The sequence below is a fragment of the Mustela lutreola genome, chromosome 1 (assembly GCF_030435805.1).
Source record: "Mustela lutreola isolate mMusLut2 chromosome 1, mMusLut2.pri, whole genome shotgun sequence".
Classification (NCBI taxonomy): domain Eukaryota; kingdom Metazoa; phylum Chordata; class Mammalia; order Carnivora; family Mustelidae; genus Mustela; species Mustela lutreola.
In genome coordinates, this window is record NC_081290.1 from 108,347,601 (window position 1) to 108,374,864 (window position 27,264).

Consider the following 27,264-nt stretch of genomic DNA (forward strand, 5'->3'; position numbering starts at 1 on the left):
TTCTGGTTTACCACACACTGATAGTGTGGTGATTATACACAAGCTTCTTGTATATTACCATCTGTTTCCAAAGGAAACTAAAAATACAGATTTGCAAGTTTTTAGGGTAATAAAGGCTGTCTAGAATTGGAAAATCGCTTGGAATTTTCTGCCTTGTGTTCTTATATTTCTGATAACTGGCCAACTTTTGCATTTTCTTATATGTGGTTTTAACTAATGTGATTTTTGTTTTGTTTTGTTTTTAAGAATTAGTTTCTTTGGGCTCCTGGCTGGCCTAGTTGGAGCATGCAGCTCTTGATCTCAGTGCCATGAGCTCAAGCCCCACACTGGGTATAGAGCTTACTTAAAAAAATAATAATAATAATAATTAGTTTTTCTCCTTTTGCCTATTCCATTTTTCTTCATTTTCTTTCTTAATATTATTTCAGGGTTGGTTTGGGGTTTTTGCCAATTTACTAAATAAATGTTATTTTATTTTTAAAATTTTGTATTTTATTACATACAATTTATTCATAATAGTTAGCTTATAATTCACTGTAAAATGCTTATATTGTGATTGTACCTTCTTTTGAATTTGGTACTTATAGAGCCCACATCCAATGTTTTCAGTGAAGTGCTGGAGTCTTGGAATAATAGGAAGGAAATGCTAATTTTTAAAATGCTCCTGAGGCCCCTACGTGGCTCAGTCAGTTGGGCGTTTGACTTTTGACTTAAGCTTGGGTCATGATCTCAGGGTCCTGAGTTGTAGCTCTGCATCTGGCTCCATGCTGGGCCTGAAACCTGCTTAAGATTCTCTCTCTCCCTTTGTCATTCCCCGCACTTCATGCACTCTTTTTCTCGAAAAAAATAAATAAAATGAAATGCTTCTAAAGGATAGATGATTTCATTGGTCTTTCACAAAATACTGTTTAAATTGTTTCCACCAAAACAGTTTTATATTTTGAAGGAAGTTGCCAAGTAAAATATATTCAGGCAATTATTAATATGTTTCAATTAAAGCAATTGCCAAACTGGTGCTGGTGGAGGTAAAATATCACTGTGACAGTGAGAACCTTCTCTTTTGTTTCCTTAAGTTAAAAGTGGCATGTTGAAAGTACTGAAAATGTTTCTTCACTCAAAAACACCAACTTTAGCATGTTTCCCCAAAAGTTAAAAAATTTTTTTCGCATTATGAATTAAAATCATTTAATTTAAAATTGTTGGTGTTTTTAAATAGTGGAAAACATTTAGGTAGTGAATTTTTGCATATTTGTGATCCACTATGTAATTTCAGTATTCTCCATTAATGTTAAAAATGTTAAACTGCTTTCTCTGACTCCTGTATTTAAATCATTTGGCATTATTAGTCTTGGGATAACAGTTAGTGGACCTCCCAATATTTTTACATCTTATGTATTTTGAAGAGGTGAGCAGCATAAATGTCATGCGAGCTAGACATTCAGAAAGGGCTTTTTTTTACAAAGGTGATTACACTTTGATGTGGTACATTTCAGAGTCTAATGCCCTACTTCGCACACTAGAAACTTAATATTTATCAACATGCTGGGAGGTGGTTCATCTCTAGAGAAGAGGCTCACATTATTCAATACACAGGAGGTTATCTGTAAATCAGAATACTAATTTATTAGTCCCAAAGAGGATCAGAATAGAGAGTTGGTTGATGAGCCCGTTTTTCATTGAGTGGAAACTCTATAGAAAACTAGATTGTAATCCACAGATGCTTGGTGAGCAAAGGTAGTTAATTAGAAAGTATTACAGTTAGTGTCATCATTCAGGAACAGGTTTCATTTATTCAGCACACAGGGTCTTAATCTTCTGAATCATCTTATTTTATTTTTAACCAATTAATCCCAACATCTGTTTTTTGGATACCAAGCTGTTTATTTTAAGCACATACTGTAGTAGTTTCTTTTGTATGAAAATGGTATAGATTGATTGCTCTGTAACTCCAAAACACTTTTTACAGAAGATGGAAACCACTTGCTTTTTATTTCTTCCAAGAACAGAGAAAGAAGAGGTAAATGGTTTAGGGAGTTAAATTAGGTAAAGAGATATTTTCATTTGTTGTGTTTTGTTTTGTTTTTTAAGTAAGCTCAGTGCCCAAAGTGGAGCTTGAACTCCTGATCAAGAGTTACATGAAAAACAACAAAACAAAACAAAACAAAACAACTGCTGAGCCAGCCAGGTGTCCTTTCATTTGTGTGTTTTGTAAAGCTTTAAAATTTAAGAGGTTGCTGTCAAGGAGGGTAGACTAAATGGACTCTTGAGTTCACGTGGCTGTTTGTTCTTTAAAGTTCTTTAAAGTTAAGATTGTAACTCAAGTTCCTCAAAGCAGGGAATATTTAAATAAAACCACATCTAGAGAGGGACTTGCACAGTATATATAAACACACTTTTAAAAAATATTTGAATGAAATGGATCCCTTTCCTTCTGTCTGACATGGATGTCTTCAAAATATACTTTGTCTCCTCTATCTTCAAAGAAAAATACTTCAAAGTATTTCAGAGACCATTTGAATAGTACGTGTGCCTGTTATACACATGAGAGTAATGACAAGGGGTGTGGTTTAGCTGTTTACATGTTTACTTGATAAATAATAATGGATCAGTTGCTATAACCTGTGTTAGGTCTGGTAGTTCAATACTCAACATCTGGGCTAGTTTTTCTAGAGATATATAATGTCTTACTCTAAGAATTTGTAATTCATTAAGGAGAGAAAAGTATATTTGGAATATTTGGAATAATAGTAATATCTAACATTTGACAAGCATTTTATAGTTTTTCATTCTTATTTTTTCATTTAATGCTTATTAAAAATCTTGTGAAATAGTCAGGGGACTAGTGTCATCTGCCTTTCTCCAGTAAGAAAATTGAGGACCAGAGAGATTAACTGATTTACCCAGGATCTCCCAGAAGGCTGAATATAATTAAATACCAAAACATTGAATAAAGATATTTGAAGAAAAGCAGAAAGATAAAGTAGATTATAATCAGAGTAATTAGAGAAGCCTTCATATAATAGGTGAGAATTAAGAGATTTTTGAACATGAGTGTGATTAGAGAAGAGAGAAAATGAAAGAAATTTGAGTATGAGAATGAGGCAAGTGATTTAAAAATCAGTGAGGACTTACACTTTCAAGAAGATGGAATAGATATGCTTTTCCCTAATCCTTGCACAAAATATAATTAAGTATTATATGTAAAACAAAATGAACATTTTAAAAAAAGCTTTGGAAGGTAGAAAGAGGAAGGTAAATGAGCTAAGAACCTTGGGACCCAAAAGAACTACATGGCAGTAAGTTGCTTGGGTTTTCATTTTGCCTTTTATATTAGACTAGGTGCTGGAGAAGCCTAGAACTACAACCTAGAAATACAAATAAGCACAGATAAATAATCCTGAAGAAAAGCCTACTTTCTCTAGGTAAACCAGGAAGGGGGCAACTGAGTAAGGTAGAAAATTTTTAAGTAATAACCATCCAGTACAGCTAAATATCAAAGAAAAAAAACATGGTCCCACCCACACCCAGATCAGCAAAGAACCTAGCCTGTCACCCTCTCTGGGCTGTAATAAGATGCCTTGACATGCCTACCCTCTTTACTGTAGGGTAACAGAGATGATCAAGTAAGGAGCTGGTAATTCTGCTTGGTAGTAACAAGGTGTCCCTTTCCCTCCCCACTGGGCTAGTGTCATAAATGGCCTAGTGGAGAATTAAGACTTTCACCACCATTTAGAGGTAAACAAAGCCATATCCTTGTGGTGTCAATGAAGCTACCTGGGGGACAGTAATATGGCACCCCTACCTACTCTTACCAGCCACAGGGTGTCATTGGAGGCTGGATGGAAGGCTAGGAATCTCATCTCTGCTCAGCACTAACGAGGAGATCCTCCTTTCAGATGTCATCAGAGGCCAAGGGGGAAACTGAACTTTTATTCCCAAGGTGGGAATAAAAGTTTTTCTTCCTGTACCAGAGTAATGTCAAAGGAGGACAGTTAAAAACAGGAGTTTTAGGTAGGTCCAGGGTCTCATAAGAGAGCAGCTCAAGAGGGTATGTGCTATGCTGAGTGCTGTGAATTGTGTAAAACTGATGAATCACAGAACTGTACCCCTGAAACAATACGTTATATGTTAATAAAAAATCAGAAAAAAAAATAGCTCAAATGACCACATTTCAGTAGAAAATCATTTGTCATACTAAGAATGAGGAAAACCTCAAACTAAATCTAAAAAGTCATAGATGTCCACATGGAGATGACAGAGAAGTTAGAAGTGTCTAACAAAGATTTTAAAGCATCCATCATAAAAATGCTTCAATGGGCAATTACAGATATGCTTTAATAAATATTGAAAAATGAGTCTCAGCAAAGAAATAGAAGATCGTGCAAATAAACAAAGGGTATAAAGAATCAAATGGAAATTTTACAACTTAAAAAAACTGAACAAAAACTAAAAAAACAAAACAATTAAAATCTAGCAGTGAGTGGAATAACCAGTTAAATGACAGGAAAGAATCAGTGAACTGGAAAATAGAAAAATAGATGTTATCTAATCTGAACAGCTCCAGGGACAAGTGGGACTATGACAGTGTTTACTGGTTATATCATTGAGGTCTTAAAAGGAGAGGAAGAAGAGAGCATAGCTGAAAAGGTACTCAAAAATAAATAAGTAAATAAAGATTGAATACTTCTTTTACTTGGTAAAAGATACAAGCTTACATAATTCAAGGAACTGAATGAACCCCAAATAGGTAAAGCTCCTAAAATCCATACCAAGACATATCATATTCAAACTTCTGAAAACTAAAAATAAAAAGAAAATTTTGAAAGAAGCAAAAGAGAAATTACACCTTACCTGTGGGGGAAAAACAGTTCAAATGAACAGTGAACTTCACATTAGAGACCATGCAGGCCAGGAGACAGTGGCCCATTTTTCAAGTTTTCAGCCTTTTGTAAAAAAAGAACATTTGTCCAGAATTGTATACCCAGCAAAGGCATCCTTTAGGAATGAAGACACAATCCAGACATTTCATACCCTAAAAGAAAACTTCTCTAACCAAAATAAAACTAAAAGAAGAAATCTTGAAATATAAAAAAGGAAGAAAGAATGTGGTAAGCAAAAATATGGGTAAATGTAATGTACTTTGCTTCTCCTTTTGAATTTTTCAATTGTTTGACATTTGAAGCAAAATTTTAACATTGTCTGATATGGTTCTAAATGTATGCCAAGAAAATATATAAGACAGTTATGTTATAAATTGGGAGGGATAAAAGAAAGTAAAAAAAAAAAGGTAAGAGTTTCACAGTATCTTTGAACTAGTAAAATGATGACAGCAGTAGGCTGTGAAAAGTTGTGTATGTGTAATATAATACCTAGAACAACCATTAAAAAGTTACACAAACAAATACACTCAAGAAATACTGGATAAATCAAAGTGGATTTTTAAAAAAAAACGTTTAAGTAACTCATAGGAAGTCAGGAATAAAGGAACAGAAAACAAAAAATAAAATGGCAGACATAAACCCTAATTTATCAGCAACTACATTAACTGCAAATGATGTAAATACGCCAGTTAAAAGACAGATTGGCAGGGTGAATTTTAAAAAAACAACAACATGACTATGTGTTATCTGTAAGAAACCCATTTCATTTATAGCAATATAGATAGGCTGAAGGTAAAGAGATGGAAAAAGATGTATCATGGAAATGTCAATCAAAAGAAAGCAAGGGTGGCTATATTAATATTAGATAAAGGAGACTAAAAAAGTTACCAGAGAAGAAATTATATTACGATAAAAGGGTCAGTCCTTCAAGAAGACATAACAGTATACATGTGTTCACATCAAAAAAAAAACAGATGTGAAATATGTAAATCAAAAGCTGATAGAACTGAAGGAGAAATAGACAAATTCATTATTATAGTTGGAAACATCAACACCTATCTGTCAACAACTGATAAAAAAGATTGACAGAAAATTAACAAGAATATGGAAGAATTAAACATTGTTTCCCAACAAGATCTAATCAACATTTGTAGAACACTCTATCCAACAACAGGAGTATAAATTCTTTTCAAGTGCTCATAGAACATACTTCCAGATAGAGCATATCCTGGTTTATAAAATAAACCTCCACCAAGTTAAGACTGAAGTCATACAGTATGTTCTCTGACCACAATGAAATCAAGGTAAAAATTAATGACAGAAAGATAATTGGAATATGTCTAATCACTTGGAAACTGGACAACACACTTCTAAGTAATATATGGGTCAAAGAAGTCTCAAGAAATGTTTAAAATAATACATTAATCTGGATAAAAATGCAGCATATCAAAATTTGAGGGGAACAGCAAAAACAATGTTGAAAGAAATCTTTAACACTAAATGCATATACTAGAAAAGAGGAATGGCCCTAAGTCAGTCATCTAGACATCTACCTTTTTATATTTAGAGATATTAACTACATTTCTTTATACTAGCTGAATATATAGATACAAACTAAAAATGCATTGCCATTTATACATATACACAGGAAATACTTAGTTGTAAATTTAACCTACAGGATTTTTGTGCTGAATGCTATAGAATATTAGTGAAAGAAATCAGTGATCTAAATGAACAGAACAATATATCATGTTCATGGATTGTAAGACTCAGCATAGTAAAGATGTCAAGTGTTCTCAAATTGATCTACATATTTAACACAATTCCTATCAAAATCCTAGGAAAACTTTTTGTAGATAAAAGCATGTTTATTCTAAAACTCATGTGGAAAGAGAAAAAACCTGAATAAATAGAAGTAATTTATTAAAATAATGGAGTAGGAGTCATCAGTTTACCTGATTTCAGGACTGACTTTATAGCTACAGTTATCAAAATAGTATAGTATTGGCAGAGGGATAGACAAATAGATAAATAGAAAGGATAGGGAACCCAGATATGGACCTATACAAATATACCCAGCTTATTTTTGACATAGGTGCAAAAGCAATTTAATAGAGGAAAGATAGAATTTTCAACAAATAGTTTTGGAACAATTAGGTATTCATAGGCGAAAAACATTAACCTTGACCTGAATGTTGGGTTTTTTTTTTCCAAGAATGAACTTGAAATGAATCATGAAATATAAAACACTTTTTAACTTTTAGCAAAAGTCATGTGAGCAAATCTTCAGGGAACAAATCTTTTGGATTTTGAGCTAAACAATAATTTCTTATACTTAACACCAAAAGCACATTTCATAAGAGGAAAAGTTGGTAAGTTGGATTTCATTAATTTTTTTTTTTTTAGTTTGCTCTGCAGAGACCTTATGAAGAGGATGAAAAGACAAGTAACAGAGTGGGAGAGAATATTTGCCAAACACATATCTAAAAAGGACTAGTATCTAGAATATATAAAGAACTCCCCAAACTGGAAATTTAAAAAACAGACAATTCAGTTACAAAATGAGTGAAAGACATTCCACTGAAGATTACATACAAATGAAAGATAAACAATGAAAAGATTTTTAACATCATTCATTAGCCATTAGAGATAATGTAAAGTAAAACCCAAAGCGATATCCCTATGTACCTATCAAAATGGCTAAAATAAAAAACAGCAATACCACCAAATAGCTGGTATGGATGTAGAGAAACAGTACCACTCATATATTGCTGATGGGTTGTAAGATGACACAGTCACTCTGTAAAACAGTTTGGCAGTTTCTCAAAAAACTAAATAATCAGCTACCATACAACTTAGCAATTGCATTCTTGAGCATTTAACCTAGAGGTAAAAGTTGATGTTTATACATAAACCTGTACATGAATGTAAATAGCAGTTTTATTCATAATACCAAAAACTAGAAACAAGCCAGATGTTGTTCATTGGGTGAATGATGAAACAAACAATAGTAAATTCATTGTTTGGGATACTACTCAGCAATAAAAAGGAATCAATTACAGTAGGCACCCCCCTTTTATTTGCAGAGGAAATGTTCCAAAACCTACAGTGGATTCCTGAAACCACAGATAGTACTGAACCCTGTATATACTGTGTTTTTTTCTTATACGTACCTACCAGGGATAATTTTTAAATTAGGCACAGTGAGATATTAACAATAATAACTAACAATAAAACACAACAATTAGAACAATATACCATACAAAAAGTTATGTAAAATTTCTCTCTCTCTCACGATATCTTATACTTCATTCACCCTTGTGATGATGTGAGATGATAAATTGCCTACATGATGAGATGAAGTGAGGTGAATGATGCAGGCATTATGACATAGCATTAAGCTACTATTGAGCTATGGATGATAGGTCAGAAAGAGGATCATGTGCTTCCAGACTATAGTGAATTAAGGGTAACTGAAGCCATGGATTGGGGGTGAAGGCGGGGATTACTATTTTGGCTTACATAACAACTTGGATTGATCACCAAAGAATTATGCTGATTGAAAAAACCCAATCCCAAATGGTTTCATTCCAATTGTATGTTATATTATTTTATTTGTATAATATTCTTGAAATGCCAAAAATATAGAAATGGAGATTAGATTAGTGGTTATCAGGGGTTAAAGAGGAGATGAAGAGGGAGAAAGTGGGTGTAGCTATATGAGAGCAACAAGATGACGATAATGGAAATGCCCTATATCCTGATTATATTAATGTCAATATCCTATTTGTGAGAGTAATTTTACAAGAAATTGCCACTGGAGAAATTAGGTAACAGGTACAGGGATGTCTATATTATTTCTTACAACTTCATGTAAATTTAAAGTTACCTCAAAATGAAAGTGTAAGAAAAAAGAATATGATAGAAGGTACTTTTGGCAAAGTAAGTGATACTGAAGTAGAAATGTATTTTGTAAAGGTTTTTGAATGCCAAATTAAATTTTGGATTTAAATTTTTAGGTTATAAGGAACAGAAAAAATTTTTGATTACAGGTGTCGCACAAAGTAAATGAATAGAAAATGACTTTAGTCACTGTAGATAAAATAAATTCTCTTGCATATATGATTATGGATTATAACAATATTTCATATAGATCTTCTAAAATATCTTAATGTTTGGAAGTTATTTTTTTAAATAGAAAAATTAAAACCTTAAGACCAATATATCAATAGTTTAAAAAGTAACACATTGTGAAATTACCTGGAATATTCTATTTAGTATGTAAAGGTGAATCCTAAAACTGATATTATTGGAAGTACAACTCTGGCAGCTATTGACAGATATGCTTCTTTTTTGGGTATTTGTTAATACCTTGGTGCTGTTTATAAGTACATTGTTTGGATCTCTGATCATGCTTTCCCATTAGAGCAATATTATAAATGATGGTTATGTTTCTGAATCATAGATCTGTTTGAGAATCTAAAGAAAGTTTTGGACCATCTCAGATAAATAGACCATCGAACTAATTTTTCATACATTGGGGTCCACAGACCACCTAAAAGCTATCTCTGAATGCCAGCTTTTAGAATCGCCATCAGAAGAAAAGTTCCAGAGTATATGGGTATAATTAATTTCATTGTGTTACATAATCATCCAAAAACAACTACCTAATGAGTGTCTATTTGCTTGTACAGTACCTATGGCAGCTACCACATGGGATCCAAAAAGTATTTTTAAAATATCTCTTATTACAAAGGGTTTGCAATCTACTTTAAGAAGTAAGCTATATTTATGAAATGATTATTAGAAGTGTCAGAATGAGAATAGGGTAATTTCTACTTTTAGATCAAAGCACTGCAACTTTTGTAAATAGCCTCAAGAAGACATTTTGATAATCAATGTACCATTGCCTCTTTTGAAAATGGGAGTATAAGATGGGAAATAGAATTCTTTACTATAAATGAATTATCACAAAACTAGCAAAATGAGATAGTAATTCTAAAAACTATCTGGATCCATTCAAAAGCAAAATCATACTTTTTACTGGGCCACGGGGATATTGCAGGGAAAACATAGATACCCTCCCTACCCTCATGGAGGTTACAGTTTAAAGAGGAGTAAATTGTTAATGAATAAAAGAAAAAGTAGCTCACTCTGGGCTAGAGTGTACAAAAACAGTTTTATAATGTCAGTTGAATAGAGTATACCTACTATGCTAAAAAATTTTTGACCTTGAACAAGTATCCTAACCTTTTTGAATCTCAGGACACTCATTTGTAAATTAGGAACAGTAATGAATACTGTAATAATATATTGGGTTCAGGGCCTGGCACTTGGTAGCTACTGTAATTATTATTGGTTTGAATAGCACTAATGAATGACCAGATTAGTATATTCAAAAGAAATAGGGTATTAAAGGATGTAGCAAAATAGTAAGAAAACAAGATAAATGTTCCTTTATGTTCAAGATATTAGGGAGACTTACCAGTTTCCTGTAAAAATTTGTATTGGGAGGTAATAACATGTGTGATTACAAGCAATGTATAAATTTAATGTACAAAGCTAATGTATAAACCTTTTTTAAGGGGGGAAGAGGCAGAGGGAAAGAGAGAGAATTTTTTTTTCAAAGATTTTATTTATTTACTTGAGAGAGAGACAGTAAGAGAGATCATAAGAGGGGAGAAGGTCAGAGAGAGAGGTAGACTCCCCATGGAGCTGGGAGCCCAATGCGGGACTCAATTCTGGGACTCCCGGATCATGACCTGAGCTGAAGGAAGTTGCTTAACCAACAGAGCCACCCAGGCACCCTGAGAGAAAGAATCCTAAACAGGCTCCACACCCAGCATGGAGCCTTCTACAAATCTTAATCTCGTGAGATTATGTCCTGAGCGGAAATCAAGAGTCTGATGCTTAACCGACTGCATCCTCCAGGCGCCATTAATGAATAAACCTTTAAAAGAAATTGTTACTATTTTACTATTTTCTTGATTAGACTGAAATAGGATTTGTTTTGTTTTACTTTGTTTTTTGATTAATATGACAGTAGCTTTTATATGGGGAAGTCTTTTTATGATAAAAAAAACTTTGCTTACTAACCATAACTCTTTACCTTTTCAGAAATTGGAAATGCTTATGCTGTTTTAAGCAATCCAGAAAAACGAAAGCAGTATGACCTCACAGGCAATGAAGAACAAGCATGTAATCACCAAAACAATGGCAGATTTAACTTCCATCGAGGTTGTGAAGCTGATATAACTCCGGAAGACTTATTTAATATATTCTTTGGTGGTGGATTTCCTTCAGGTATTTTAATGTTAGTTGTAAATAATATATTTTATGAAACTAGAGATTCTCACCTAGATTATTTACGTTCTCCCCTGCATTTCATACACTGTTAATGATCCCCTGATGATTTTTCATGAAGGTAGAAAAAAGTGTTAGGCTTACTACCTTTACTGTGAGTTTACCTTTTTTTGAGAAAATGTTTTATCTTTTGAAAAAAATAAAGGAGTACAAATATTTTCTATTTTATATAAAGCTGAAGAAAGGATGTATAAGTAGAAAATCCACTGGCAGTGTCTTATTTAAATGCTATTACAATTACAGGAGGTATCCTATACCCTAGATGAAAATTTGACTTTGGTTCTCTGAAGATCTGTATAGATATTTCATTCATAACATTATAAATTGCTAATTTGGATGTATTTGGAGGTACTTCCCATTGAAATATTAAAAAGTCTGATTCATGGGTTATATATAAAGTACATGGGTTTTCAAAATTATATTAAGAGAGAAATAATTAGTTGAACTAGGCTATCAAAGTAAAATACTGTATAGAGGTACTACTAAATGAATTGATTTTATACTACCAGCATAAGTTGTATTGAACCCTACTTATATTTACTATGAGTTCTGTGAAAATTAATTTTCTTTCAGAATAGCTCCTATAAGATAGTTAAAATTATAGCTCCAGTCATGTTTACAACATTTATTTAAATGCTAAGTTTTAAACACGCGATTTAAAATTAGGAGAATCTTTAAGAATGTAGCAATATACTTTGGTCTGATGGCCCTGTCTAAATATTATTGAGAAAGATTATGGTCATTGATATGGCATTTTGTAAAGCATCCTTGAAGGGAAGAGAATGTGTAAATACAAATTAATGACTGAATAAAATAATATAGCATATATTTTGACATATTAGGATATATAATTCTCACAGAAAAATTAGAGTAGTAATTTTGACGGAAAATATGCTAGGAATAATCAGAAATCCTTCAGGTAGTAGTTAATTTTGAGTTACAGTTCTTTTGTTTGTTATAATTTACTTTGTGTCAATATTTCTGATTGCTCACCTTATTTGAAAACAACCTGAAAGTCTATCAGTAGCAGAATGTTTGAATAAATTGTGGTCTATCTCCACATAGTATATTGTATGAATATATTATACTCATTTTTTTTTAAGATTTTGTCTACCTATTTGACAGACAGATCACAAGTAGGCAGAGAGAGAGAGAGAGAGGAGGAAGAAGGCTCCCCTTGGAGGATAGAGCCCAATGCGGGGCTTAAACCCAGGACCCTGGGATCATGACCTGAGCCGGAGGCAGAGGCCTTAACCCACTGAGCCACGCAGGCGCCCCTATTATACTCATTTTTTTTTTTAAAGTTTTGATTTCTAGAGGTTTTGTGATTCATTGATAAATGAGAAAAGCAAATTTTCAGAGTGATAACTCAAGAATTGTAAAAACAACCAACCACAACAGAAGTCCTCTATGGGTGCAATATTAGGCAAGAACTCTTATTCATGGTTTCATGAAGAAAGAACTTCTACTTTTTAATTTTTTTCAATTTTTTTAAAGATTTCATTTACTATTTACTTATTTGTCAGAGAAGGCACAAACGGGGAGCTGCAGGCAGAGGGAGAAGCAGACTCCCCACTGAGCAGGGAGCCCCATACAGGGCTCCATCCCAGGACCCTGGTATCGTGTCCTGAGCCAGAGGCGAACGAATATTTAATGAACTGAGCCAAGGTGTCCCAGAACTTCTACTTTTTAAAAATGTTTATTTAAATCCTAGTTTATTAACATACAGTGCAATACTGGTTTTAGGAGCAGAAGTCAGTGATTCATCATTTACATACAAGACCCAGTGCTCATCACAAATGCCCTCCTTAATACCCATCACTCACCCACCTTCTTCCATCAACCACCCACCTCCCTCCATCAATCCTCAGTTTGTTCTCTATCATTAAGAATGTCTTGTGGTTTCTTTCCCTCTCTCCTCCCTGCTCCCCCCACCCCACTCCCATATCTTCTTCTCTTTTGTTTCTTAAATTCCACATATGAGAACTTCTACTTTAAAGGAAGCAAAGTCTGGGAAGAATCATTTTTGTTTCCATCCCCCCTTTACTCACACGAGAAAAGGGCAGTAAGCATTCACTACTCAAACATGCATTATTTTAGTAGTTTAAAAAAGTCAAATAAAAATGTAAAAGAAGGGGCACCTGGGTGTGTCAGTCGGTTATGCATCTGCTTTCGACTCAGGTCACCATCCCAGGGCTCTGGAATTGAGCTGCATTGGGCTCCCTGCTCAGCAGGGAGTCTTGCTTCTCCCTCTGCCCCTTCCCCTGTTCATGCTCTCTTTCTTGCTCAGTCTCTCTCAAATAAATAAAATCTTTAAAAAATGTAAAAATGTAGAAGAAAATATGATTTTTCTGATCACAGTTGCTCTCCTTAATTTAACCTTTTAATTTTTTAGGTAGTGTACATTCATTTTCAAATGGACGAGCTGGTTATAGCCATCAACATCAGCATCGACATAGTGGACATGAAAGAGAAGAAGAAAGAGGAGATGTATGTTTATGATATGATAAGAAATCTCAAAATGGCAGATTTCTGCTCAGCAAAAGCAATTAGAGCTGTCTGAAAATAGGACAAGTTGTTTTAAAAGAAAATAATGAGTGTTCTCATGCCAGATGTATTCAGTAGAGACTAGACAGTTTTTAGGGATATTGAGGGAGCAGGAGTAGAAGTCAAGGTACGGGGTGGTGGGCAAAATGATACCTCTGAGTTTGTTGTTCTATGATTCTGATGAAAATACTCCTGCAGTATGAATGCTTTGAAGTTCTCATTGTTGGTCCTAAAACATTTAGAACTAATACTGAAGAACCTCAGTTGGAAGTTACTTTCCTTGTTCTAATGTGGTTATACCCAGCTGCATATAGCTCTTAAATTACATGGAGTAGAAAGAAGCTAAATGGAAAGAACACTGGACCGGAAATTGAAAGGCCTGGGCCCTAGCTCTACCACTCATCTGCTTCCGCATATCACCCTCAAAGTCAAGGGAAAATTAGTTTTGCAAGAAAGACAGAGAATTTCCTCATCTGTAACATGAGATCAGTTTATGTCAGTGTTTTCCAAATTGGGGTCTCTACATAAAGCACATGGAAAGTGGTATTTTTAAGAATCACTCCAGGAAGCTGGTGTGATCAGGCAGATTTGAAAGCACTGAACCAGATGATCTCAAATGTCCTTTCTGTCTCTAAAAATATATGACAGCTGTTAGATTATTAACAACTACAACTATATTACAATTTATTATTTTTTTATGATTTTTTTGTAGGGCGGTTTTTCTGTGTTTATCCAACTGATGCCCATTATTGTATTGATCCTCGTGTCATTATTAAGCCAATTGATGGTCTCTAATCCTCCTTATTCCTTATATCCCAGATCGTAAGTAGCTAAGTGAATTTTTTAAAAATTGTTTTTTATCTAGCTTCCTTTAAAGGGCCTTGTGTTCCTTCAACTTCTAAGTAATCTTCTATTACTACAAGTATACCAGATTTTAAAATTTCTAAATTGAAAAATAGTTACTCAAGTGATAAGTTTGTATTATGATGTTAGTTACATTTCTGTTCCATGTGGATAAAGACAGAAGTACTATTTTTGAACCTGATAGCAATTTAATGTGATAGGTAATATGTTGAAATCAAAGGCAAAAAATAGTTTAAAGGACAAAAATACTTCAAAGACAAAAGTAGGATTGTAATTGATGTTATATAGATATATATCATTGAGGAGTAAATTACTTCATTCTTTTCTTTATAAAATATTGGTTAAAGACAAGCAAATATTACTTTTTGTTATATGAAGTATTTTTCTACAATATACTTACATATAAGAGATCAGGACAAAAAGGAAATTTAACACAATATGCATTCTAGAAAACTTTAGTGTAATACGGTGAACATAAAGGAAACTTGATAAAATCATACTGTCAGTGATTTTACAGATTTTACAGTGATTTTACAGAATGGCCTAAAAATGAGAAGTAACTTTTTATTTCTAAGTAAGATTTTTATTAAATAAAAATTGAAAGAACTTAAAAGGACCATACTATATTAAAATATGATTACTTTTTATGACATTGATGGTGGTTTTAGGCAATTCAAAATAATGTAAATAAATGACTACCAATATTAACGTTTTAATTATTTTTAATTGTTTTTGTTAGCTTGGTTTGTAGTAGTAGGATCAGAATATGCAATTTTAATTAAAAAATAATGATCAAGCATTTCTTTTACAGTGGATCAGGACAAACTATTAAAATGCAAACAGAAAACTTGGGTGTCGTTTATTATGTCAACAAGGACTTTAAAAATGAATATAAAGGAATATTATTACAAAAAGTGGAAAAGAGTGTAGAAGAAGATTATGTGACTAATATTCGAAATAATTGCTGGAAAGAAAGACAACAAAGTAAGTTTATGAGATCTTTAACATTTAGAAACTCGATCAGAGTCTTTGGAATTGATTATTGTAGATTTCCCTACTCAGAAAATGTTCTAGCATTGCCTGGCATCATAATTGGAGCTCAGTACATCAGACAGCATGTTTTGTATGGCCTTGTAACAGTATTTAGCACATAGCAAGCTCTTAGTCAATGGTATTTGTGGTGTTGTTATCAATAAATATTTGGTTGAGTAAATGAATAATACCATATTGTATTTAAGGTGTTGTCAGTTGTAACATGCATCATTATTTTATGTACCACTAAGAAAAAAAAACTCTGGCACATTAGCTATGTCATCAGTTTTAATATGAATCCTGTTTCAGAGTAAAGTTTGAAACTCTTCACTAATTTAACTTAAACATTTAACACTTAATATATAATGAGTTCTGTTGACATTCCATTTTCTTTTATTTATTCTGTACATGACTGCGAACACGTGGTGAATTTGTTTAGCCTTTTCTAGCCTCAACTTCCATAACTTAAGAAGCAGTTCCACCTATAAAAGCTTGACCATTAGAATCTACAGAGATGCTGCATATGAAGCTAGTATTGTTATGGTTATTATTTTTCTGACTTATAAATAATAATGTAGACAGTATACTGTAAACTTCAGAATTAAACAAACTGAAGTTGAATCCTAGCTCTGAAATTTTTAGCTGAGTGATTAGGGCCAAATATTCTAACTTGTTTCTTTATTCCCTCAGGTGTAAAATGGATGATGATGATGAGTGGGAGGAGGAAATAACTGTCATTTATATAATACCCATTGTTTCAGTGACTGTCCTAAGCACTTTATATATATTAATTCATTTAATCTCCACAATAACACAGTAAAGTTATACCCATTTTAGATGCAAGGAAACTGAGGCAAAGAGAATTTAGTAACTTGCCCAGGGCCATAGAGGTAGTCCATGATTCAAACAGTCCATTAGTCTCCAGAATCCAGGCATTATGCCCCACAGTTTTCTCAGTAATACCAAACTTTATGGTTTGTTGTGAAAATTAAATCAGATAATAAAGTGTTCCACATGTAGTAAAATGCCCAAAAATGGTAATGGTTATCTTTGTATACTTCCAAGAAAGTTCTTATCGCTGGCCTTGGTTTCTTCATCTATGTTCTATATAGTGGCAGTTAGAAGAGATACAACTTCCTTGGTGTCTCAGGCTCTGCGCCTGTTAAGTCAGGGTGTTCTCAGTGTGGAGAATGTTACATTAGACTAGTGGCTTTCAAAGGGGAGTGGTTTGCCTCTGCTTCGCATTACATCTGATAATATCTGGAAACTTTTTGTGTGTCAGCACAGGATGGGGGTGGAAGAGATTATTGCTGGCACCTAAAGGCTAGAGGCCAGGGTACTGCTAAACATCCTAAACATCCCACAATCCACAGGGTAGCCCCCACAACAAAGATATGTCTGGCCCACAGCTGAGGCTGAGGAAATGCGTTAGCAGAAGGTCTTAAAGGCAGTGAATGCCAAATCTTTCTTACTTCATTTCATTTCATTTCATTTTACTTTTTGGTGTCTAGTGCCTTACACAATCCTTGGCACATCATAGGCAGGTGGTAAACTTTCGATGGATATATGAATAATTAGGTGAAGGATTAATGAATTCATAAGAACGAATACATGAAAGACTTGCTTATTTTGTGTCAAAAGAATGACTAACACATTAAAAATAAAACCTTTTGAATACAAATTCTAATCTTCAGCCAAATAGCGGCAATTTTTGGATTATGCATACTTAAATCCTATTACCGTAAATAATTGGGACATTGGCTATATAAATAGGAAAGAGGGAAAAGATATTCATTTTTATGGAAGATAGTATAATGTTATGGCCAAAGTGCAGGCTCTGAGGCTGCCTTGCAACATAAGATCCTGGTTCAACCAACATGTTACCTAAGACAAGTTAGTTAACCTCACTATATCTGACTTATGTCATCATTAAAATGTGGATTGTAACAGATAATACACGTTACCATTTGGCATAATATCCTGCATCAGTAAGTGTTCAATATTATTACTTACTATAATTAAAATTGTTTTTTTTTCTACCCATACTATAAGCCAAGTGTTTTTGCCTGGCATACTTTAATCTTTTAATCATTTGGCAAGACTGGTGTTAATATTTCACAGACTTTCAATCTGTGTTCTGTTTACTCTACCAAGCTATCGACAGCTATATTGTACACAATTATATGTGTGTTTTTTAAAGTTACTATCAGAAGTTTTAACTAAATCTGATTTTATTAAGTCATTATTTATAAAATAACTTGCTTATATTCAACAATGTCAGTGAAACAAGACATAGCTCTTAAAGACTAAAAAGAAAAGACAAGTACAATAGTTGATCCTGCATTGGATCATGGATGGGGAGGGGAGGAAATGTCTATAAAGCACATCACTGGGGCCACTGGTGAAATATGAATATGAACTATATATTAGATAATAGAATTATAGTATTGTTAAATTTCTGAATTTGAAAATTGTATTGTGGTTATGTAAGACAATGTCCTTGTTCTTATGAGAAACATGCTGAAGTAATTAGGAATGAAAGGTATGATGTCCACACCTTATTCTCAAAAGGTTTTGCAAAATAATAAAAACCACCATAACAATAACAGCTTTTATTATAGAGATAGCTAAAGCAAATTTGACAAAATGTGTAGAATTGGTCAATCAAGGGGTAAAGAGTTTTAGAGTGTTCATTGTAATTTTTGTGTAGATTCATCTAATTTTTGTGTAGGTTTGAAAAAAATTTTTTAAGATTTTATTTATTTATTTGAGAGAAAGAGAGATGGAGCACAGGCCAGGGGGAGGGGAAGAGGGACAAGCAGTCTCCTTGCTGAGCAGGGAGCCCAATTTGGGACTAGATCCTAGGACCCTGAGATCATGACCTGAGCCAAAGTGAGATACATAACCAACTGAGCCACCCTGCACCCCTTGAAATTTTCAAAATAAAACTTCAAAAGTTCAGAACATCTAAAAGTTAGGGGGTATATTATTTTTTTAAAAGATTTTTATTTATTTGAGAGAGAGAGAGACAGAGATAGTGACAGAGAGCACAAGCGGGAAGGAGAGGGAGAAGCAGGGAGCCAGATGCTGAGTAGGGAGCCCAATCTCAGGACCCTGGGATCATGACCTGAGCCGAAAGCAGATGCTTAACCAACTGAGCTACCCAGGCGCCTCTAGAGGTTAGGGGTTTTAAATGAAGATGGAAGTTAGAGGAACTCAATATAACATTAATTAATCCACTGATTGAATGTTTTACTTGTTGATTAGAATGAAGGCATCTTGTTTTATATTAATGTCATCAAAATGTTGTTGGCCAATAGAGTTTTTTTTTTTTAACCAGTGTTTTTCCATTTTGCAGTCATTTCTAACACTCTCTAATGTCTAGATTGATACAATAGGTATTATAAAATACAAGCAGTAATTTGAAGTAATGGAAAGAATATTATGTTAGAAGTTGGAAGTTTGCCTTAGAATCTAAATTGTCATTGATTAGCTCTGTGAATTTGGGTTTATCTACCTTATCTGGGAAGACACATCTGCAAAAGGATTTTACAAGTGCCTCAAATAAAGGGGATGGAGCTAATTTTTTACCAAGAAGTGGAACAAACAATCCTAAAATTTATATGGAACCAGAAAAGACCCCGAATAGCCAGGGGAATGTTGAAAGAGAAAGCCAAAGTTGGTGGCATCAGAATTCCAGACTTGAAGCTCTTATTACAAAGCTGTAATCATCAAGACAGTATGGTACTGGCACAAAAACAGACACATATATCAATGGAACAGAATAGAGAGCCCAGAAATAGACCCTCAACTCTATGCTCAGCTAATCTTCAACAAAGCAGAAAAGAATGTCCAGTGGAAAAAAGACAATCTCTTCAACAAATGGTGTTGGGAAAATTGGACAGCCATATGCAGAAGAATGAAACTGGACCATTTCCTTACACCACACACAAAGATAGACTCAAAATGGATAAAATACCTCATTGTGAGACAGGAATCCATCAAAATCCTTGAGGAGAACACAGGCAGCAACCTCTTCGACTTCTTCCTAGAAACATCGCCAAAGGCAAGGGAAGCAAGGGCAAAAGTAAACTATTGGGACTTCATCAAGATAAAAAGCTTTTGCACAGCAAAGGAAACAGTTAATAAAACCAAAAGACAACTGACAGAATGGGAGAAGATATTTGCAAATGACATATCAGATAAAGGGCTAGTATCCAAAATCTATAAAGAACTTATCAAACTCAACACCGCCAATCAAGAAATGGGAACCGCCAATCAAGAAATGGGAAGAAGTCATATACAGACATTTCTGCAAAGATCATCCAGATGGCCAACAGACACATGGAAAAAAAAGATCAACATCACTTGTCATCAAGGAAATACAAATCAAAACAACAATGGGATACCACCTCACACCATTCAGAATGGCTAAAATTAACAAGTCATAAAATGATAGATGTTGGCAAAAATGCGGAGAAAGGGGACCCCTCCTACACTGTTGGTGGGAATCCAAGCTGGTGCAGCCACTCTCAAGACAGTATGGAGTTTTCTCAAAAAGTTGAAAATAGAGCTATCCTATGACCCAGCGATTGCACTACTGGGTATTTACCCCAAAGATACAAATGTAGTGTTCCAAAGGGGCACATGCACTCAAATGTTTATAGCAGCAATGTTCACAGTCACCAAACTATGGAAAGGACCTAGATGTCCATCAACAGATGAATGGACAAAGAAGATGTGGTATATATATACAATGGAATACTATGCAGCCATCAAAAGAAATGAAATCTTGCCATTTGCAATGACATGGATGGAACTAGAGGGTATTATGCTGAGTGAAATAAGTCAATCAGTCAATTGTCATATGCTCTCTCTGATATGAGGAGTTTGAGAAGCAGGGTAGGGAAGGAAAAAATGAAACAAGATGGGATCAGGTGAGAGACAAACCATAAGAGACTCTTAATCTCACAAAACAAACTGAGGGTTCCTGGGGGGTGGAGGGGTAGGGATAGGGTGGTTGGGTATTGGGGAGGGCATGTGCTATGGTGAGTGCTGTGAAATGTATAAGCCTGATGATTCACAGACTTGTACCCCTGGGGCAAATAATACATTATACGCTAATAGAAAAAATCTTTTTTTAATTTAATTAATTTTTCCCAAAGGTAAAGCAGTGGGGGCAGGGAATGGAGCAATTTTGAAATTTTGATTGAGTAGTTAAATCCTAGCTGGATTGACTGAATAAAAGGTCATTTCTGAAGATCCTTAAAAAGAGGATATACTTTTGCTGAGAGTATATTTTGAATATGGTCCTGACTGATGTCCTTTACTTTGGCCATTGTTTTCCTGAAAGTGACTTTTTTTACTGGGTCTTGTTGCATCTTTTCTAAGTGCCCCACCCTTTGGAAGTGTTAATAAACAGTGAGATGACTGAGAGTAACAGAAGATAGCAAAGAACCGTTCCCTTTATTTTTCTTTAGTAATGCTACCCACATACTGAAGGAAGTCTTAGAAGTACTCATTTGTCAAATAGCACTACTGTGATTCTATAGTGAGCTTTTTTCCCTTTTGTGTTCCTTCAGTAAGATTTTCTTTTTTAATTCAAGCAAACTCAGGACAAGATTCCAAATTTTTCTACTCAATTTCTGGCATAATTAATTGAAACCTTAACAAGAGGTCACAGCAAAACAACCACTAGCAGGATTGAATAGCATATAATTTATCTTTAGTATGAAAGATCAAGAGGATGCTTCTTTAGAGCATTAGGTTTTAAACCATTGAGGACAGGAGTGAGAAAAAGTGTTGGGTTGATAGGATTTTATTTTCATTTCTTTCCTAGAATAGCTCTGTGTCGGTTTTACAAGCTAGGCTTCCAAAGTCTTTTAGAGCAATACTTGGATGTCTTTCTTTAAAAAAAAAAAAAAAAGTCAGTTAATAGAAATACTATTGAAGGGTTTCTTTTAAACAGCATTTCAGCTTAAATAGCTAGGTGACCTAAATTATTATCTACATAGCAAAATATTTTTGTTTGTTAACAGAAACAGATATGCAATATGCAGCGAAAGTATACCGTGATGATCGGCTTCGAAGGAAGGCAGACGCCTTGAGCATGGACAACTGTAAAGAATTGGAGCGGCTGACCAGTATTTATAAAGGAGGATGAACTGGGATTGTATTTATACCTTTTAGCGTACTCTTTATTTTTTCTGTAAGTAAGTTTAGTTTTATCATGAGAGCTAAAGAAAAAGATTGGATATTAAAAACTAAACTGAAGAGTTGGTCCCTGAAATCTTGGACTGTTTATGACCTACTGGCTCCTTTAATAGTAGGGAACTGAAAACTAAAATTAATGTTTTAGTTACGCTTCTGGCAATTATTTTCACTTTAAAAGCTTATATTGTTCCTAACTAAAAATGTCTTGAGAAAGGATTATCACACCTGTAGCCGTTTCCAGTTTTAGTGATTCTTCATGTTTCCTTTGGTCATGTAAATATTTATGGAATGATCATTTTGTGTACATATGGGTTACTGCATTTTTATTTAAATTCTTTTAGCATTTAACTCCATGAGACACTTTAGTTTAAACTGATAGAATACATGGTCTGTGACAAAATTATGTTTTTCTTGTCAGATGTCGAATGTTTGTGGAGTTTAAACAATGAAACTTTTTCAAAAAGAAAAGAAACAACAAAAAGCTATTTAACTGTGTAAATCTTGTAGCATTATCAGCTTAGAGGGAATTGATATTTTTAATATTGCCATTATATTCCAGAATATATATTGAGATACATGAACTGGTGTAGAGTATCAGTTTGCTATTTAGTTTTATGAATTGCTAAGCCATGCATAGAAATGAAATGCTATACTGATAGATTTTAAAGAAAATATGAGAAAATGGCTATGTAGATATTAAATAAAAATGGTCTTCAACAGTAAATTGAAGTTATGTAATTTGCAATTCCAGTAATTCAAAGGCCCCACCACATGTTTATATGTCTGTCTTTAAAGGCTGCTAAGATTTATGAAGAAGAGGACCCACCTGTTTTGCCCCTCTTGGAAATTTTAGTTTCTTCTTAGTGATCATTTGAGCAGGATCCAAAGTAAATGGTTCTTTATACAAATGAGTAATAAGAGAAAAATACTACAAAATCGAAGCTTTGTGCCTTTTAACCTGATTGCCAACTCTTAAACATATAAGTAGATTACAGCACACTTACTTGATCAGAGCATGATCTATTTGGCCACGTGCAACAGTGAGCAGAAATATAGCAGCAGGTAGAATAGTGATTTATAGCAAGTTATCCTTACAAAATTCTGAGCTAAAACTATTTGCCATTGAGTAATTCAATTAATCTTATAGGATTAAGCTCTCTGTAACTCAATCCATAATATAAATTAGAAAAATAAGCTGGAAATTGAAGTTTTTGGTGCCTGTATATTGAGTATGAAACTATTTGATTTCTAGTCTTCTATGTTTATCAGTTCTAATATTTTAATGAGATTTGCTTCATACTCAGTTAATGGAACACAAATGCATCTTTGGTAATTTTTTGTATGTGTGAAAGCATGCTAGTTCTAGTGGCAGTGTTCTTTTGGTTAAAGATTTTTTTTTTTTTTTTCTGACTGTAGTTGATTTTATAGCATTTGTTGAATAAAACTGCTAAAATGACCATTCTTTTTAAAATGTTCTCTTGTATCCCCTTTTCCAGGTGAATCAGTAAAAATATCTGAATGAATTAGTGAATTACACTAAACAACATACTGCCCTAGGAAAACTGGACAGCTTCACCAGTTTTCTTTTAGAAATGAAACTTTTAAATTAAAAAAAAGAGCAGTGCTTAAAAGAAAATACAAATTTAAATATGTTCTTGAGCCTGCAGAATGAATTTTTAGAAAATAAGTTCATAGCATTCTCACTTCGAAAATTCATATACATCTGAAAACTTACAAAACTTTAAATGAAAAAATTTCATTTATTTATTTTTCCAGTTATAATGGGAAATTTACACTACTGTGATTGACGCTAATGTGACTTGAAGTCCTGTTGAGTGATTCTTTTCCCCTTAATCTTGGCTTTATAAGGATAGATGAAATTATCAAGTTAAGTGAAGTTGTAGATTATGAAGTCATATATGGCTTTTGGACAGTATTATATTTCCATTGCTGCATTCCATCACATTTCATAAAATGTTTGGGAAAATGTGTTTGATAAAATAAAATTTTAAAACAACTGTGAGAAATAACTGATTGAGTGCCTGATAATTTAAACTACATACAAAGTATGCAAGGAAAGATTAAGTCTTCAATGTCATCTATATTTTGGTGTAAAGGCCCAACCAAGTAGTCTGAGAATTTTGTGTTAATTCTAAAAAGTAAGACCTGTCTTGAGATGTAAGGTCTTCATGTGTGCTGTTCTTACAATAAAAATCCCAACATTTTACCGTCTTATTTTTATTACTACACAAGCTTTGCAATTTCATTTGATAAGTTGTACTGTTCATTTTAGCCATTGCCTGAAAGCTCTCAGTCTTTTAATGCTGCTTTACTAGGCTTTCAAACTGGTATTTTAGAAGTTTGGCAGCAACTCTATTTATTAATGCTTTACACTTTTATCTCTTTTTACACATACACATGAATGTTGTCCTTGTGAGGATTTGGTGGAAAGTAAATAGTACCTTTTCTCCTCCTTTTTTGGTTCCTTAGTTCCGAAGTAGACTGGTGCTAGTCGCTTATAAGCTTCAAAATTTGTTTTGATCAAATCTGAGAATTTCATTCTCAATGAGAATAATTCAAGTTTTAATCCATCTAATAAAAACAATATATTTTGGGAACAAATTTCATTTGAATGCTTAAATAAGTATTTGTTTCACAATCACTGCATTTTTCTTTATAATTTACAGAGATTTGATAGATGAATAAATCCTTAAGGCATGTATATGCCAGTGCATTAAGCCACTCTACTTTTGTGTCAGCTCAGGTGTTCACAGGAACAGGAATGTGGAGGTCCAGCCCTTTACTGTGATTGCACTTTTATGCTCAAGTTTTCTTCTTGTTAAATCTTAACTTCACTACTATTTAAAATAGTGTATAGTGAGAGAAATGATTACCCTCTCCAATTTTTCTTTGTTGATCTGTAATAATTTTAAATGCAGCTGTTATATTTAATAACTGTGACACATTATTAATAATGCATTCCCATATATTTCCCTTAAAAAAATATTTTTTGATGTTGACCTGAGAAGCAAATGAGCCATCTTTCCAGTTAAGTAAGTGTTACGTCAAAGGACCATATGGTTCAAAAGGAGAATCTGTGCATTTATTCAGCTTCCCCACATGAAGCTTAGGTTCATGTTACCATCTGTCTTCATCCTGAGTGAAGCAAACTGAAAGGGCATTCATAATCCTTTTTCTTATGTGAACAGGAAAACTTCTGAAAACGAACAATTAATCAGAATTTCAATCCTTACTAAATAGCTAAAAAACTATGTCTATTGGCTACATTGGACTATTGCCTAGTTAAAATCTGTAAAATTCTCTATAAACCAATGAAAAAGGAAAGACTAGTATAACAATAACCTACAAAACTTTTTAAGTTCTAATTTGTAATTACAAAGAAGTGAGTAGAAAGGATCTTCAAGGAATTCTTGCATGTCCCTTTAATAATCTGACAGGCAACACAGTCCTAGAATTCAGGCTTCCTTTTTGGTTTCCATTACTATTAGAGACACTTTCATATAAATGGAAACATTTTCCCCCAAAACAGTACTTCAAAACATACTCCTTATATTAAGGATTATATAACCACGTTTTTTGTAAGTTCTCTGTGTGTAACTTTTTCCTGTTGGTATGTGATTCGTTCTCATTTAATTTTATTACCTGCTGGTTTTGGGGCCAATGGACTTGTGAATATTCTGTGGATGTGTCTATGTATAGGTGTATATATATATATATATATATATATTTTTCCAGCTAATACCTCAAATGTGTGATTGTTTAATATATACCACACTATGTTTGCACAAAGCAGGGCTTCCATTATTAGTGGATATTCTTATTTCTAACTTTGAAAATCATTTTACAGAATTTCATTGGTGTGAATTCTTTGCATTGATCCTTTTCAAATTTTACAACTGAGATTCCTACTAGAAGGCCCATACTTCAAAATATAATTGTTTGTTTCTGTCTCTAGCAATGGAACTATGTAGGGGTAAGAAGTGTTTCTCAAAGTATCTAGTTTAGTAAGTAATTATGAACAATTGGGATTATTGGTTGCCAAGCTGTCTCGTAACTGCACAGCGATGACACCCGGCATGAATTTGAGCAAGTCTTACTCACTTTGGCACAGGAGTCGGGACATTCCAGTCTGATTCTACTTTGCCATTTAAGAGTACCACTAAAATAATAGAGGTTTTCCGGTGACATTGGAGTGTTTTAAGCATCGATTTCAAAATGAAATGTTTTTGAGTTGGCTGACTATACGAATGATAAGAAACACACATAAGTTATATTTTGTAATTTATTTATATTAAGAAATGCTTCTTACCTATTTTTGTTTTGTCTTCATTTTTTCAATGGCTACATAAGACTTTCTTCCATTTAAGGTTTAAATCATGTGTTTTTTAAAAGCTGCGGTAATTTTCAAGGTGTGATGAGATTTTAATGGAAGCCTTGTGTAAGTTAAATGAAGTGAAACTGGTAAAGGAGATCTTACTTTGTCTATAGTGCATTTAAGATTATATAATTAGATTTAAAAATGTCTGATTTGTAAAATACTTAATGTGATATCAGACTTATAAAATAAAATTTTCTGTGTGAGAACTCTGTTAAAAAATGCATTTGATTTTTAATGAATGTTCTGAATGATTTGTGATGAATTTTTGTCTTTCAGTCTCTGCAGTTTATCTCAATATATGAATAAAAAGAAGGTCTGTTCTCACTGTAAAGGATGTGTTTTTATCATGTTTTATATTCTTAAAGATTTTATTTATTTGACAGACAGAGATCACAAGTAGGCAGAGAGGCAGGCAGAGAGAGAGGGAGAAGCAGATGTCCTGCCGAGCAGACAGCCCAATGCGGGGGCCGATCCCAGGACGCTGGGATCATGACCTGAGCCAAAGGCAGAGGCTTTAACCCACTGAGCCACCCAGGCACCCCTGTTTTATATTCTTAGTATCCACTTTCTTTCATTTATTTAACCATTCAACAAATGTATGAAAGCTTTATTCCAAGCAGTGAGCTGCGTGCTGGGAATTAATCACTGAACAAGACAGAATCCTTATGGAGTTTACATCTCTTCAGGAAAATAAATGTCAAGTAAATAACTAATTATGGTGAATGCTACAAAGAGAATTACAAGGTACAATGAGAGCACATATCTAGAAGACTTAACCTACTGTGGAAGGATCAGGGAAGGTTTCTCTGAGAAAGTGAGCTTGAGCTGAAACCCAAAAGACAAGAAAAGTAGGAGTGAAGTGAATCCTAAAGATATATTTCAGGCTAAGTTGATAAGGCCTTAGAAATTTTGTGGAAGTGAAAACAAACTTACATGAGAACAAACTTGTATGATTATAGCGTAGGA

At 33.6% G+C, this 27,264-nt stretch overlaps 1 protein-coding gene across 4 annotated transcripts in view; it reads left to right on the top strand.

Annotated features, from left to right (window-relative positions):
- DNAJB14 (DnaJ heat shock protein family (Hsp40) member B14) overlaps nt 1–26,629 on the top strand; it is a 50,679-nt gene extending 24,050 nt beyond the window's left edge. For all 4 annotated transcript variants that reach the window (XM_059172295.1, XM_059172305.1, XM_059172314.1 and 1 more), the window contains 5 exons: nt 10,998–11,183; nt 13,639–13,733; nt 14,503–14,612; nt 15,466–15,638; nt 21,725–26,629. In XM_059172295.1, the coding sequence (XP_059028278.1) occupies nt 10,998–11,183; nt 13,639–13,733; nt 14,503–14,612; nt 15,466–15,638; nt 21,725–21,849 (689 nt within the window). In that variant the 3' untranslated portion in view covers nt 21,850–26,629. The remainder of the gene's footprint in view (nt 1–10,997; nt 11,184–13,638; nt 13,734–14,502; nt 14,613–15,465; nt 15,639–21,724) is intronic.
- Nucleotides 26,630–27,264: the final 635 nt, after the last annotated feature.